This window comes from Lethenteron reissneri, chromosome 67 (genome assembly GCF_015708825.2).
Source record: "Lethenteron reissneri isolate LAM-NWPU_2019-01 chromosome 67, ASM1570882v1, whole genome shotgun sequence".
Lineage (NCBI taxonomy): Eukaryota > Metazoa > Chordata > Hyperoartia > Petromyzontiformes > Petromyzontidae > Lethenteron > Lethenteron reissneri.
The window spans coordinates 4,570,586-4,585,588 of NC_083845.1; the positions used below are offsets into that span (position 1 = coordinate 4,570,586).

Sequence of the window (15,003 nt, forward strand, 5' to 3'; positions counted from 1 at the left end):
CTCCGCTGTTGTTGGAGGGCGACTGCCTCCCAACTGCCCAGCCGTGCCGTCCGTCACGAACATACTCGGCGAGTCCACTCAGGTCCACATGCTCCTCTACCGCATCAGCCCATCTCTTGTCTAGCCTGTGCCACGCCCGTTTATGGATGTATGTTTGTTTAAGGACTCCGACACATTGGTTGTTGAAGAGGTGTGAGAAGCCTGTGCTGGATTAAGCTAGTTCAGGGCCTGTAGCATATGTTATAAAGGAGCCCTAGTAAAGTAATTGTATTTTTTCATTTGCTACACAGCCAGATAATATGACAAATCGCTAAGCTTAAACACCCAGTCGCTCATAAAAATTGAAGGCGGTATAGTAGTATAGTAATAGAGCAAATGTGGAATCGCTGAACCGGAGTTGATAGCTTGAAAGCATTTCATGCGGGGCCCTTGAAAGTGCGGGGCCCGTAGCTACTACACATGTAGCTACTACACATGTAGCTACTACACATGTAGCTACTACACATGTAGCTACTACACATGTAGCTACTACACATGTAGCTACTACACATGTAGCTACTTGTGCTACTACGATAATCCAGCACTGCCTGCAGCGTGCGTTCACGTCAACTTTCTTCCTTCATCGGAAGGAAGAGTGCTCCAGACGGCACGCAGAAGCGCATCTGAAAGTGCGCGATGCGGTGATCAGCCAGCCAAAAGCTGCGACGAGGATGACCGGAGTTTGCGTGAGACAATGTTAGTGCAAGTGCTGTTACAGACACACGCACACCGCACACCGATACACCAAAAGACACAGAAACACACACACGCACACACATACAAACACGGTGAGTGACGCACGAAACTGCCCGTCCTGGAGAATCCTCTTCTAGGCCCAGCCGCCCCACGAAGCCTCGGTCTTCGCGTTCCAGACGGCCGCAGAAGCGCATCCCGACAGCGCCGCGCGAGCGTTTAGCCCCCTCTCCCCACGCGGTCACACGCGGCGGCGCGCCCACGGTGACCAACCGCGTGCGGGGCGCGTGCCCACCAGGTCCGGCGGAGACCGGCTGGCGCTGGCGGGGACGCCGGGGAAGGAGTCTGGAGCCCCGGGCACCGGCGCGGCGACGGCGGCGGAAACGGCGGCGGCGGCGTCCCCGGCGATCATCGGCGGGCAGGCTGGCGCGGATCGCCGCCATTCGCGGTGAGGCCCCCGGCTCGCCGGCGGTGTTAGCCACGCAAGAGGACCCCGTGGGCGGCACGACGGAGATTGGGTAGCTGGATGTGTGTGCAGTGCGTTGAAGTCCTCTCGCACCGTACGTAGCCAACCGCACTAATCGCCGGTGCGGTGGTTGAGTCTATCAGCAGTGTGAGTCAATGGACAGTGTTGAGTCTATGGGCCAGTGTTGAGTCTATGGGTAGTGTTGAGTCTATGGGTAGTGTTGAGTCTATGGTGCAGTGTTGAGTCTATGGGCAGTGTTGAGTCTATGGGCAGTGTTGAGTCTATGGGCAGTGTTGAGTCTATGGGCCATGGTTGAGTCTATGGGCAGTGTTGAGTCTATGGGCAGTGTTGAGTCTATGGGCAGTGTTGAGTCTATGGGCTAGTGTTGAGTCTATGGGAGTGTTGAGTCTATGGGTGTTGAGTCTATGGGCAGTAGTGTGAGTCAATGGACAGTGTTGAGTCATATGGACAGTGTGTGAGTCTAGGGACAGTGTTGAGTCTATGGCAGTGTTGAGTCTATGGGCATGTTGAGTCTATGGGTCAGTGTTGAGTCTATGGGCAGTGTTGAGTCTATGGGCAGTGTTGAGTCTATGGGCAGTGTTGAGTCTATGGGCAGTGTTGAGTCTATGGGCAGTGTTGAGTCTATGGCAGTGTTGAGTCTATGGGCAGTGTTGAGTCTATGGTGCAGTGTTGAGTCTATGGGCAGTGTTGAGTCTATGGGCAGTGTTGAGTCTATGGGCAGTGTTGAGTCTATGGGCAGTGTTGAGTCTATGGGCAGTGTTGAGTCTATGGTGCAGTGTTGAGTCTATGACAGTGTTGAGTCTATGACAGTGTTGAGTCTATGGGCAGTGTTGAGTCTATGGGCAGTGTTGAGTCTATGGGCAGTGTTGAGTCTATGGGCAGTGTTGAGTCTATGGGCAGTGTTGAGTCTATGGGCAGTGTTGAGTCTATGGGCAGTGTTGAGTCTATGGGCAGTGTTGAGTCTATGGCAGTGTTGAGTCTATGGGCAGTGTTGAGTCTATGGGCAGTGTTGAGTCTATGGGCAGTGTTGAGTCTATGGGCAGTGTTGAGTCTATGGGCAGTGTTGAGTCTATGGGCAGTGTTGAGTCTATGGGCAGTGTTGAGTCTATGGGCAGTGTTGAGTCTATGGGCAGTGTTGAGTCTATGGGCAGTGTTGAGTCTATGGGCAGTGTTGAGTCTATGGGCAGTGTTGAGTCTATGGGTAGTGTTGAGTCTATGGGCAGTGTTCTATGGGCAGTGTTGAGTCTGTGGGTGTTGAGTCTATGGGCAGTGTTGAGTCTATGGGCAGTGTTGAGTCTATGGGTAGTGTTGAGTCTATGGGTAGTGTTGAGTCTATGGGTAGTGTTGAGTCTATGGGCAGTGTTGAGTCTATGGGTAGTGTTGAGTCTATGGGCAGTGTTGAGTCTATGGGCAGTGTTGAGTCTATGGGTAGTGTTGAGTCTATGGGTAGTGTTGAGTCTATGGGTAGTGTTGAGTCTATGGGTAGTGTTGAGTCTGTGGGTAGTGTTGAGTCTATGGGTAGTGTTGAGTCTATGGGTAGTGTTGAGTCTGTGGGTAGTGTCGAGTCTATGGGTAGTGTTGAGTCTATGGGTAGTGTTGAGTCTATGGGCAGTGTTGAGTCTATGGTTAGTGTTAGTCTTTGGGTAGTGTTAGTCTACGGGCAGTGTTGAGTCTATGGGTAGTGTTGAGTCTATGGGTAGTGTTGAGTCTATGGGTAGTGTTGAGTCTATGGGTAGTGTTGAGTCTATGGGTAGTGTTGAGTCTATGGGCAGTGTTGAGTCTGTGGGCAGTGTTAGTCTATGGGCAGTGTTGAGTCTATGGACGGTGTTGAGTCTATAGTTAGTGTTAGTCTTTGGGTAGTGTTGAGTCTATGGGCAGTGTTAGTCTGTGGGCAGTGTTGAGTCTATGGGTAGTGTTGAGTCTATGGGCAGTGTTAGTCTATGGGCAGTGTTAGTCTATGGGCAGTGTTGAGTCTATGGGCAGTGTTGAGTCTATGGGCAGTGTTAGTCTATGGGCAGTGTTGAGTCTATGGGCAGTGTTAGTCTATGGGCAGTGTTAGTCTATGGGTAGTGTTAGTCTATGGGCAGTGTTGAGTCTATGGGCAGTGTTGAGTCTATGGGCAGTGTTGAGTCTATGGGCAGTGTTAGTCTATGGGCAGTGTTGAGTCTATAGTTAGTGTTGAGTCTATGGGTATTGTTAGTCTATGGGCAGTGTTGAGTCTATGGGCAGTGTTAGTCTATAGTTAGTGTTAGTCTATGGGTAGTGTTTAGTCTATGGGCAGTGTTAGTCTATGGGCATTGTTGAGTCTATAATTAGTGTTAGTCTATGGGCAGTATGTGTGTACAATATGTTGAACTTCCCTCGCTCCGTACGTAGCCAACCGAGGGGTGAATCAACAGGCAATAATAGCCTGTTGCAGGCTAAGCTAAACTATAAACTGACATTTTACCAAGCAAGGCCCCATCAGCTATGAATCTCTTTTTCATAAGTGACCTGGTTATCACGAATGACAGCTCGACTTATCTGGCTTATCACCGCGCGCAAATGTATTGCGGACGAATACTCTGCGTTGATTCTAAACGCGGAGGGGGGGTAAAAAGTCTACACAGGAGCGACCTTTGTCTCGCGCGTGCGACCTCGCTGCCCGTAGCCGCCGCCGCGTCGCTGTCGCTGCGCGTGGAGGAGGAGACGCGCCGCCTCGCCGGAGTCGGCCTCCTGTCGCCCGCCGCCGCGGCCGCCCTGGCCCGCTCCGTCCCCGCCGAGCCGGAGGGCCGCGGCCGCGGCCTGGGCCTGGAGGACCTGCGCACGGACTTCACGGACGGCGCACGGGGGGGGGGGCCCGCGTCGCCCGCGTCGCCCGGCGACCGTTTCGGCGCCCGCGTGCGGGAGATGCTGGGGGCCGGCGGCGAGCGCCGCCGAGAGGGCGAGGCGGCGCCGGCGTTTTGGACGGGCGGCTTCCCGCCGGATGGGCACGCGGTGTTCGTGGGGGACCTGCCGGGGTCCGCGGTTGGCCCCGCCGGGACCTCGGCCGCCGCGCCGCCGTCGAGCTACGAGGAACGCGTGGCGGCCATCGTGCGCCGCCTCGCCGACCGCTCGCTGGGGCCCGCCCCGCTACGGCACGCGGCCTCCTGGTCCGCCGCATCGCAGCGGCCCGGCCCGTCGCACCCCGCCGACGGCGGTGACAGCGGCGGCGGCGACGGCGGCGGAGCGCGCGACCACGGCGGGGAGCGGTCGTCGATTCTGAGCGACAGCCCGGGCTCGCTGAGCGAGGGGCCCCTGCTGAGCGAGGGGGAGCTGTCCGACGACGACGACGACGAGCGGCCGCAGCGGCCGACGACCCGGCCCAGGTCGTCGTCCCCGCCGAACCGGCGGGAGCGGCTCGACGGATCCGGAGCCGCCCCACGGCCGCCCCGGCCGCCCCCGTCGCTGGCGTCGCGGCTCGCCGAGGTCGACTTCTGCGCGATGCCCCGGGCGGAGGCGGCGGCGCCGGCCTGGGAGGAGCTGGCGAGGGGCAGTCCCAACAGCGCCATCGCCATCTACGTGCGGCGGCACGGGGCGCCGGCAGGCCTGGGCCCGTCGGCCGGCATGGCGCCGGTCGTGGAGACCGGTAAGGAAGGGGGGTGGCGGGGGGGGGGGGCCCGTGGCAGGAAGGGGGCGTCGGCGCCATTGGGGATACAAAGACGGCCGGGTGTGGTGCTGGCCATACCACCCTCGTGTGCCGTGCCTGCCTGATTAGGTGCTGCTCGCTAAGGGCTTGGCGAGGCCTTGATCCAGCAGTTGATCGATCGATGATGACAGTGATGATGTATGTGTGTGGAACTTGTTTCACACCGTACGTAGCCAAGCGTGCTAATCGGAGGTGCGGGGATAGAACAACAAACTGAACACAAAAAGCAGTTCTAAAGAAATGAGTTTTCGACGTAGATGACTCAAAAAGAGGCTTCCTAACATCGCATTCCAGACTGCCGCAGAGGCGCATCTGAAAGCGCTCGATGCGGAGACCGTCTTTGTTTGACGGCCAGCCAAAATCCGCTGCTTGCGAGGATGAGCGGAGTTCGCGTGACGATGGTTTACGCTTTCTTGACGAGATCGGGTCCGAGGGTGTTGCGGTCCGTTTGTGGCGAGCACTTCGTGCGCGGAATGGGCGCGTGTTCGTTCGGCAACCGGACGCCGGATGCGGGCGGGTTTACCGGGGCTCACGGTCGTGTGATGGGAGGCAGTGCCGTGTGGCCACTGCGAGTCACCGGCCCTGTGGAATTGCCTACGGCTGTGGCCCGCCCCACCTGCAATATTCAGGACGCGGCGGTGGCCGCGACGACGTGGATATCGCAGACGTGGAGAAGGCGGAGGAGCAGGAGGAGGAGCAGGAGGAGGAGAGCCGCGGAGCGGAGTCGCCCGGGCAGCGCTCCGTGGACGCGTACGACGAGGACAGCTTCGCCTCCTCCTCCGGCACGGCGTGCACGAGCTTCGGGGCGGCACCAGCGGTGACGGCGCCGCCGTCGGCCCCTCGGTGAGCCGGCAAGGCGGGTGGCGGTGGTGACCGTTGTCGCGCGGACGACGAGGCCCCGAGACCCCGCGCGCACGGTGTGGGGGAAAGGGGTTTGGCCTCGCTGCGTCGCTCACGAAACGGTGGAGGGGTGGGGAACGGGGTGTTTGGTCAGAGAGAGGAGGAGAGGGAAGGGAGGCGGTGAGAGAATGTATGGTCGTGTTCTGCTAGAAGGCGGTGGTTGGTAGTGGTTGCGTTCCTGAAGAACACTGCTTAGTGGATAAAATCGCGTTCTAATGAATAACGTATATAACGTAGGGGGTAAGGCGCAGTCCGCGGTGATGCGTGAGATGCGGAGTATGCAGGCCGCGGGTAGCATCTAGAAGCATCCAGCAGCATCCCAGTGCTGCTGACGACGCCCCGCCGAGGCGGCCGTATCACGACCGCTTATTACCCCCCGTTGGCTCGGTCGCGTCGCATCCAGTTCACACCGTGAAAAAAACTATGCGCCGTGGGCGAAGGGCCCGCACGACAGAAACGGAGCGCTGCGCCGAGTTGACCTGTCGTCATTGTGGAACCTGTGGGGGGCAGTGGCTACCCCTCGTGCCTGTCGGGTACCCGTACCCAGCCGGGTACGGGTACCCGTTCCCTACCCGAAATGAGTGACAAACGGTGACTCACCAGTGACTCACGGCCTACCCGTACCCGTACCCGGCCGCACCAGGGTCGCAAACGGCTACCCGTACCCGTACCCGGCCGGGTACGGGTACGGGTATCGGGTACCCGGTTGCGACCTCTGGCGAGGATGGGGACCTCTCTGAAGTGCGCGTTCTCATTCACGCGTGTCTAAACATTCACTGAATAGAAACTTGCATAGTAATTGGTTTTCACCCTTTCAACTGGTACAAAACTGACACCTTTATACAAGGGATCATGTTAGCAATAACCACAACACAAGCTGTCAAAATGCAAACAAAAAGAAACAACTCTGATGATGATAATGATATGCACTGTCCTTGAAGTTGATTGGTCCACACCCGAGACAGCTTTTCTTAGAGCCTAGTCTCCATTGGTGTTGGACCAGATGACGCCAAAAGGCGTACATCTCAAAAACAGCGCACTATCAGAGTATTGAGAGCTCGGGGTAAGCATTTACACTATGAGACATCTCCTTTACCAGTAGGCAAAATATAGTAGTAGGTTTTTACCCTTTCAACTGGTACAAAAACTGACTTACATATTTGTTTATTTTACCAGCTAAGGACCCACTGAGTGAAATAGATCGGTTTGAGAAGCGACCTGGCTATCACGAATGATAGCTGAGCGAAGTGGCTCATCATAATCGTGTGGAAATTTATAGCGGCAGCCACATGCTCTGAACGCGTGACGTTGATTTTAAACGTGGAGAGATAAAAAACCGGAGGACCCGGAGACAAATCCACACGACTCCGGGTAAGAGAGAGAGAGACGCAAACTCCAAATATACAGCAGTAGGCGTCAGGGTCGGGATCGAACCCACGACCTCCTGCGTACCAGGCGAGGTAGTTAACATCTCCTAGCCACCGTGATGATGATGAGAGAGAGACACGCAAACTCTAAATATACAGCAGCAGGCGTCAGGGTCTGGATCGAACCCACGATCTCCTGCACACCAGGCGAGGTAGTTAACATCTCCCAGCCACCGTGATGATGATGATGAGAGAGACACGCAAACTCCAAATATACAGCAGCAGGTGTCAGGGTCGAGATCGAACCCACGACCTCCTGCGTACCAGGCGAGGTAGTTAACATCTCCCAGCCACCGTGGCGCCTATATAAATAGGACCACAGAGCTTGGACGAATTTTGGCACCGGTTCTGGCTCTGCGCCGTGACCCTGACCCTCGCCCTGCCAGGTCTCCGGACGGTGCCGATCGGCAAGGAATCGGCAGCGGCACAGGGGAGCGGACGTTGCCCCCCGCGGAGGGACCCCCCCCGCCGGCGAACTCCGCCGGCGAGAAGGACGACGACGCGGGCGGCCTGGCGTCGCCCCCCGAGCCTGCGCTCCCCTCGCCAGTCCGGGGCCCGGCAGGGCGGGACTCTCCTCGCGCGTGGACGGACGGGGTCGGAGGTCGCCGACGGAAGACTTCAACGATTTCGCCCGACCTGGAGGAGGAAGGGGCGGAGGAGGTTGTGAGCGGCATGCGGGACGGGCTTCCGGTCCTCTCCGCCCCCTCCCCACCGCGCGAGGAAAGGGGGCGGCTCGGGTGGGAGGGCGGCGGTGGGCAGCAGCAGCAGGAGCCGTGGGGCCCGGCACGGAGCTCCCCCTGGGGGCTGTCGCAGCGGCTGGCGGCCGAGCTGCAGCTGCTGCAGGCGGTGGAGGAGTCGGCGCATCAGCTGGGGGCGGTGGAGCGCGCCCGCGGGGTCGCGCTGGCGCAGCAGGAGACCGTGTCCCTGGCGCAGGTCCTCAAGGTGTGACCCCCGACCCCTGACCCCTGCGTCGCACGCGACGGTTGCGTGCGAGTCGCGGTTTTGTGTCGTGGTTAAGGGGTCCGGCGACTTTTGCACAGCGCAGACCACAATCCCCGACGTTTTCTCACCCCGGGTCTATAGGGGCACCAATGTGACGAGATGCGAACTCTTTGTGGTTCTTTCGGTAAAGTCACGGAGAAAGAAAATCGATTGAATGATAATTCCTGCAGTCACGAAAGCTTCAAGTCAAGATGTTAACTACCTCGCCCGGTATGCAGGAGGTCTTGGGTTGTTGCCGGCAGGTCGATTGCACGCCGACGCGGAGTCGTGCGCGCGCATCGGGATCGGTTATCCTCCAAAAACACGACGCACCGAACGCTTGAGTCGAATCGCGACCGCACCTCGACAACTTCGTAGAATCCACTTTGGAATTCCCTCCTCCCCCCCCCCTTCTCCCCATCGTCATCGTCTCTTTTCCCCAAGCCCTTGTACTAATAACGGTCACCCATTTACGACTTTGATGGTGCTGTTTGTTGCTGACCGTTTGGCGTTTTAAGTCCGGAGTTAACGCTGCACCGACCGCACTATTGGCCGGTTCCCCCCATGCCCCCCCACCCCGTACCCCCCCCCCGTACCCCCCCCCCCCGTACCCCCCATGCCCCCCTTCCCAGGTACGGCAGCAGCAGCACGAGCAGGAGCTGGCGCTCCTGAGGCTGCGGGCCGAGCGCGAGGCGATGGAGGCGCAGAGGCAGCTAGAGGAGACACGGGCCCAGCACGTGCTGGTACGCCGGCGGTGACGGTGGCGATGACGGTGACGGTGACGGTGACGGTGGCGGTGGCGGTGACGGTGACGGTGGCGCTAGCGGTGCCGATAGTCGCACCGACAATCGCGCCAGTGGTGGCACCGTGCGTGTCGGTGCCCGCTATCAGCACTTGCCCCAACAGCCTGTTAAGGCTACACGGGGCATCTTTGTCTTTGTGTGTAGATGCTCACTAACAGCACTTGCCCCAACAGCCTGTTAAGGCTACACGGGGGCATCTTTTTCTTTGTGTGTAGATGCTCGCTAACAGCACTTGCCTCAACAACCTGTTGAGGCTACACGGGGGCATCTTTGTCTTTGTGTGTAGGTGCTCGCTAACAGCACTTGCCCCAACAACCTGTTAAGGCTACACGGGGGCATCTTTGTCTTTGTGTGTAGGTGCTCGCTAACAGCACTTGCCCCAACAGCCTGTTGAGGCTACACGGGGGCATCTTTGTCTTTTGTGTGTAGGTGCTCGCTAACAGCACTTGCTCCAACAGTCTGTTAAGGCTACACGGGGCGTCTTTGTCTTTGTGCGGTGAGTGCAGCAGGTGGCGGAGTTGGCGAGGTCCTTTCCCCCGAGGGCCGCGCCGCCAACAGCGACACGCGGCTCCCCGGACGGCCCCAGGAGGGGGCAGCAGCGTGGGGGGTGAGCGGGGGGGGGGGTTAGCGGGGGGGGGGTGAGCGGGGGGGGGGGTTAGCGGGGGGGGGGGGGGGCAGGAGGTGGGGGGGGGGCAGGGGGGTGGGCTCTGACCCGTGTCACGAAGCCCCCCGTTTTGCACGAAGCTTTCACCACATTTGTTCGCCACGAGTTTATGTGGTCAACGCAGAAATGAATTCTTGCAACAGGTTTCTGTGTTGGTGTTTTGACATGTTTACACCTCCTGTTTTATTGCCAGAAAGGGTATCAAACCTTCGATTTAAAGCTTTCGTGACTGCAGGGATTCTTCTTCTTGGTTCTTTCGGTAAAGTCACGTAGAATGGAAATAATAAAATAGTAAAAATAAAACATCATTAAATCATTCTCACGACGTTTCGGCCACAACGCAAGCAGCCGTCCTCAGGTGAAGAACAGGTCTGTCGAGACGACAGAGTCTGAATGGATTCATCCATTCATCCATTCAGACTCTGTCGCTGCTTGCGTTGTGGCCGAAACGTTTTGAGAATTATTTTATTATTACCGAAAGAACCAAGAAGAGGTATCAAACCTATTACTATATTTTGACGCTGGCAAGGAAGGTCCCATGATCAGTCGTATCCGTTTGAGGGTTCCATTCAGCTTCATCGGTGACTGCTTTGGGGTTTCTTTACGTCAGGGGGTGAAATAATTTGTCAGTTCCAGCCATCACATTAGGGGCGAGTTAATGAAATGTTTGAGCAAATATAACGGGCTAATTTTAAAGTTGATCATTTTGTATGGCCCGCGAATGATGTTATTAATATTCTTGGGTTTTTTTGGTAACGTCACGTAGGTAAAAAATTAAAATTAATAAAAGTTAAATAAAAATAAAATTTTATTTTTTATTTAACTTTTATTAATTTTAATTTTTTACCCACGTGACTTTACCGAAAAACCCCAAGAATATGAATCCTTGCGGTCACGAAAGCTTAAAATCTAGATGTTATCAATATCCAAATGGCCCTTGGCAGACAAAAGCTTCCCCACCCCTGCCCCACGTCAAGCCGGGCGAGGCCGTTGCGAGACGACGCACGGGGCGGCCTTAGCGGCCACAACGGCCAATCGGAAAGTCGCGTCCGTCGCTCGATCGCGGGAGCAAGGCGTTTGACGCCGCGTCCGTTCCCAGGGCCGACGATGCCTCGAGCTCCGCCGACACGGCCGCCCCCCGCGGCCGCTCCCCCGCCTCCGAGCGATCGCGATCCCGGCGCGCCGACCAATCGGAGAGCTCCGTGGAGGAGGACGCGACGACGGCGGCCAACGAGGAGGAGGAGGAGGAGGGGGGTCGGAGCAGCGCGAGCGTGGCCGAGGATCTCCCCGACGGCAAGAGCTCGGAGAAGTCACCGGCGGCGTCTTCCAGAGGTAGCGACCTCCTCGACGGAGCCGGGCGCGCGACCGCCGCGTGACGTGAACACCACGTGACGTGACGTGAACACCGCGTGACATTAACGCCGCGCCGCGTGGCGTTAACACGGCGCAAGGTGACGCCGGGAGGCGCCGGTGCCGACCGCCCGCGCCTCCCGGCAAGACGAGGCCTGAGCTCGATTCCTGGCATTTGGAATCGGCATCGCGCGTTTTTAGAGAGTTTGGCCGCTTGTGCATTTCCACGCGATGGTTCTGTGAGCTCTCGTTTGTGGTGGCCAGGTCGCTTCTGTTATTATAGCTGAGTGGCGCCTTACCTGGTAAAATAAGAAATCTATATTTTATAATAATAGAATAATAGAGTTTTTCCCCTTTTTTTCTGGCAACAAAACTGAAACCTTTTTACGAGAATTCATGTCACTGCATTAACCACAATACCTGCAGTCAAATACAAACAAAAAAACACGATGATAATATATTGGCATTGTCCTTGAAACTGATTGGTCCACACCAAGGGATGGCTTTCTTTTGAGCCTCGATCCAATTGGTGCTCTAAAAAGGTTTCAGTTTTGTTGCCAGAAAAAGGGGAAAACCCCTATTATTTTATTGTGGTACTGGCAAAGGAGGTCTAATGATGTAGATGCTCACCCCGAGCCCTCGTTACTTTGATAGCGGCATTTTCTTTGAGCTGTGGACGCCTTTTGGCGTCCTCTGGTCGAGCACCAATTGCGTCGAGGCTCAAAAGAAAGCCATCCCCTGGTGTGGACCAATCAGTTTCAAGGACAATGCATATATATTATCATAGTGTGTGTTTTGTTTGCATTTGACTGCAAGTATTGTGGTTGATGCAGACATGAATCCTTGTAAAAAGGTTTCAGTTTTGTTGCCAGAGAAAAGGGGAAAACCCTATTATTATATTTTGGTACTGGCAAAGGAGTTCCATTAATGTAAATCTACATTTTAGTTCTATAGTTTATCGGCAAAATCGCCCCCCCACCTCCCCTCCTCCTCTGAAAGTTCATGAAGAGCACCGGTTTAGGATCCTTTGCCGAACGTTTGGAAGCGGAGCGACGGGACAAAGGGAAGAAACAAGTAAACCCGTAAAAACAAAGTTTTTCACTATAAATCCTTTATATGCGTGGCATCGGGGCGGCTAGAGTCCTCTCGTCCTCTGACTTGAGATGGCTGCCACCTATGGGTCAGATGATTGTCTGGCACCATTAAGCAATTGGTAATTAAATATTTTAAAAAATTTCCCTAAAAAGTGTAAAATTTTGGGAATTTAATGGGAAATAAATATTTTTTCGCGAAAATGCATTGTTACGCACAACGAGTCTGTGTGCAAAATGTCAGCTCGATTGGATCACGGGAAGTGGGTTAAAAAACGACCGAAAGATTTGCACGGTCCTAAGCAAGCAAGTGAACTTAATATAAAGGATTTAAAAATAACCTCGTGGACAATGTCGGCCGCGAAAGTCCCACGCGTCGAACGGGGAGCGCTCCTTGCGACCACCGCTCCCTCCGACGCTCCCTGACGCCCGTGTCGCCGTTTCCCGCTCAGCGCGTTCGGAGAGCAGCGCCGCCTCCGGCCTGCCCAGCGAGTCGTGGACTGACGACGAGGTGGAGGAGGAGGTGGAAGAGGAGGTGGAGGAGGAGGTGGAGGAGGTGGCACAGCTGGGGCGGCACGGCACGAGGGGCACGTCCCGCGCGGCGGGGAGGGAGCACGGCGCCACCGCCACGTCCGACGAGGGCACGGAGCCCGTGGGGTCGGGGCCCTCCAAGGTGGACGGCGCCTGTCTCTCTGTCTGTGTCCGTCTGTGTCTGTCTTTGTCTGTGTGTGTCTCTCTCTGTCTGTGTATGTGTCTGTTTCTCTCTGTGTGTCTGTCTCTGTCTGTCTCTCTGTCTGTGTCTGTCTGTGTCCGTCTTTGTATATGTGTGTCTTTCGCTCTGTGTCTGTCTTTGTATGTGTCTCTCTCTCTCTGTTTCTCTGTGTCCTAGTGTCTCTGTGTCTCTGTTTCTCTGTGTCTCTGTGTATGTGTCTGTCTCTCTCTCTGTGTCTCTCTTTGTATCTGTCTGTGTCTCACTGCTGTCTCCCTTGATTCTACCGTTTTATTCCTTCTCTCGGTTCTTGCTGTGCCTGCTCCGTGTCTCGTCTGTCTGCTGATGAGACACTCGCTGTCGACGGGGGGGTCCGTACCTCCCTTGTGCTGAACCAATGCTGCTGCAATGATGCACTTGTAAAGGAGTTCCAGCCGGCGTGGTCCTGAAACTCTTTAACTCCCACGACGTCACAGATCTTAGGGAAATCCACTTTCATGACGAGCGACTCCCTGCCTCGATTTAAACAGAGCGCGTCACGGTGGCTAGGAGATGTTGACTACCTCGCCTGGTAAACGGGAGGTACGTGGGTTCGATCCCGACCCTGACGCCTGCTGCTGTATATTTGGAGTTTGCGTGTATCTCTCTCATCATCATCACGGTGGCTAGGAGATGTTAACTACCTCGCCTGGTATACAGGAGGTACGTGGGTTCGATCCCGACCCTGACGCCTGCTGCTGTATATTTGGAGTTTGTGTGTCGCTCTCTCTCTCATCATCACGGTGGCTAGGAGATGTTAACTACCTCGCCTGGTGTACAGGAAGTCATGGGTTCGATCCCGACCCTGACGCCTGCTGCTGTATATTTAGAGTTTGCGTGTCTCTCTCTCTTATCACGATCACGATGGCTAGGAGATGTTAACTACCTCGGCTGGTGTACAGGAGGTCGTGGGATTGATCCCGACCCTTGACGCCCGCATAGCGAGTCTCCCCCGGGTGGAGTCTCATCGTGCCACCTCGGGCTGTCGTTCTAGCTGCCCTCGTGACACTCGAACGCGCGTCCGGCTGTGTCGGGCGGCGGAGGGTTCCACAACACACAGATTTTGGGGCCGGGTCACTAAATAGTTGGTGGCCTAACCACCGAACACCCAGCCCAAGACCTCACGGCATTGGCTCGGGCAATCTCCTGTCGTTGCTTGTCGTCGTTTCTTGATGTTGTTTGTGGTTTGTTGTTGATGTTCGATTTGTTTTCGTTGAGTGGGTGCTGGCATTGTGTGTTGACGTTGGTTGTGGTTTGTTGTTGATGTTTGTTTTGTTGTGTTGAGTGGGTGCTGGCGTTGTTTGTGGTTTGTTGTTAATGTTTGATTTGTTTTAGTTGTGTGGGCGCTGTCGTTGCTTGTCGCTGTTTTTATTCACGTTGGTTGGGTTTGTTGTTGATGTTTGTTTTGTTTTAGTTGAGTGGGCGTTGTCGTTGCTTGTCGTTGTTTGTTGACTTTTCCTGCCATTTGTTGTTGATGTTTGTGTTGTTGTTGTCGTCGTCGTCATCGCAGAGGGGCGCCGACAGGTCCGGCGGCGGACTGTCGCTCGCTGCCCTGGGGCAGCTGCTGGCGGAGGAGGAGGAGGAGGTCCGTGCCCGGCACCAGCTGGCGCTGCTGCGGCTACGCGACCACGCGCTGAGGCAGAACGCTCGCGCCGAGCTCGCCTGGATCCAGCACCAGCGGGAGTGCGCAGCTCACTCGCGCTCGCTCTCACACGCTCGCTCACTCTCGCATGCTCGCTCACTCGTCTCACATGCTCGCTCACACTCACTCACAATCTCACTCACACTCGCTCTCACTCACACTCGCTCGCTCTCACACGCTCGCTCACTCGCTCGGCACCACGGTAATCATCGTCGTTCGCAGGCGGCTGACGCAAGCGGCCGGCTCCGGAGCCGGCGGTGGCGCTGCGGACGGGGCCGGCCCGGGCCCCGTCGGCGAGGGCCGCACGGAGGAGGAGAGGACGGCGGCGGCGGCGGCGCTGCGCAAGCGCGAGCGGAGCGTGCGGGCGCGCGCGCAGGCCGAGCACGCGGAGGTGCGGCGCCTGCGCGAGGCGGCGCGCTCGGCGGGACGCGAGCGGCAGATGCTGCTGCGCCAGCGGGAGGAGATGGAGCGCCTGCGGCTGCACACGGAGCGGCTCCACGGCAAGCTGCGC

General features: G+C 56.6%; 1 protein-coding gene across 1 annotated transcript in view; it reads left to right on the plus strand.

Moving 5' to 3' along the window:
* LOC133360145 (centrosome-associated protein 350-like) overlaps positions 1-12,708 on the plus strand; it is a 34,070-nt gene extending 21,362 nt beyond the window's left edge. The window contains 10 exon segments of the mRNA XM_061578732.1: positions 1,031-1,154; positions 1,156-1,180; positions 3,870-4,826; positions 5,516-5,729; positions 7,600-8,155; positions 8,827-8,937; positions 9,504-9,604; positions 10,761-10,909; positions 10,912-10,993; positions 12,555-12,708. Of these exon segments, the coding sequence (XP_061434716.1) occupies positions 1,031-1,154; positions 1,156-1,180; positions 3,870-4,826; positions 5,516-5,729; positions 7,600-8,155; positions 8,827-8,937; positions 9,504-9,604; positions 10,761-10,909; positions 10,912-10,993; positions 12,555-12,606 (2,371 nt within the window). The 3' untranslated portion in view covers positions 12,607-12,708.
* Positions 12,709-15,003: the final 2,295 nt, after the last annotated feature.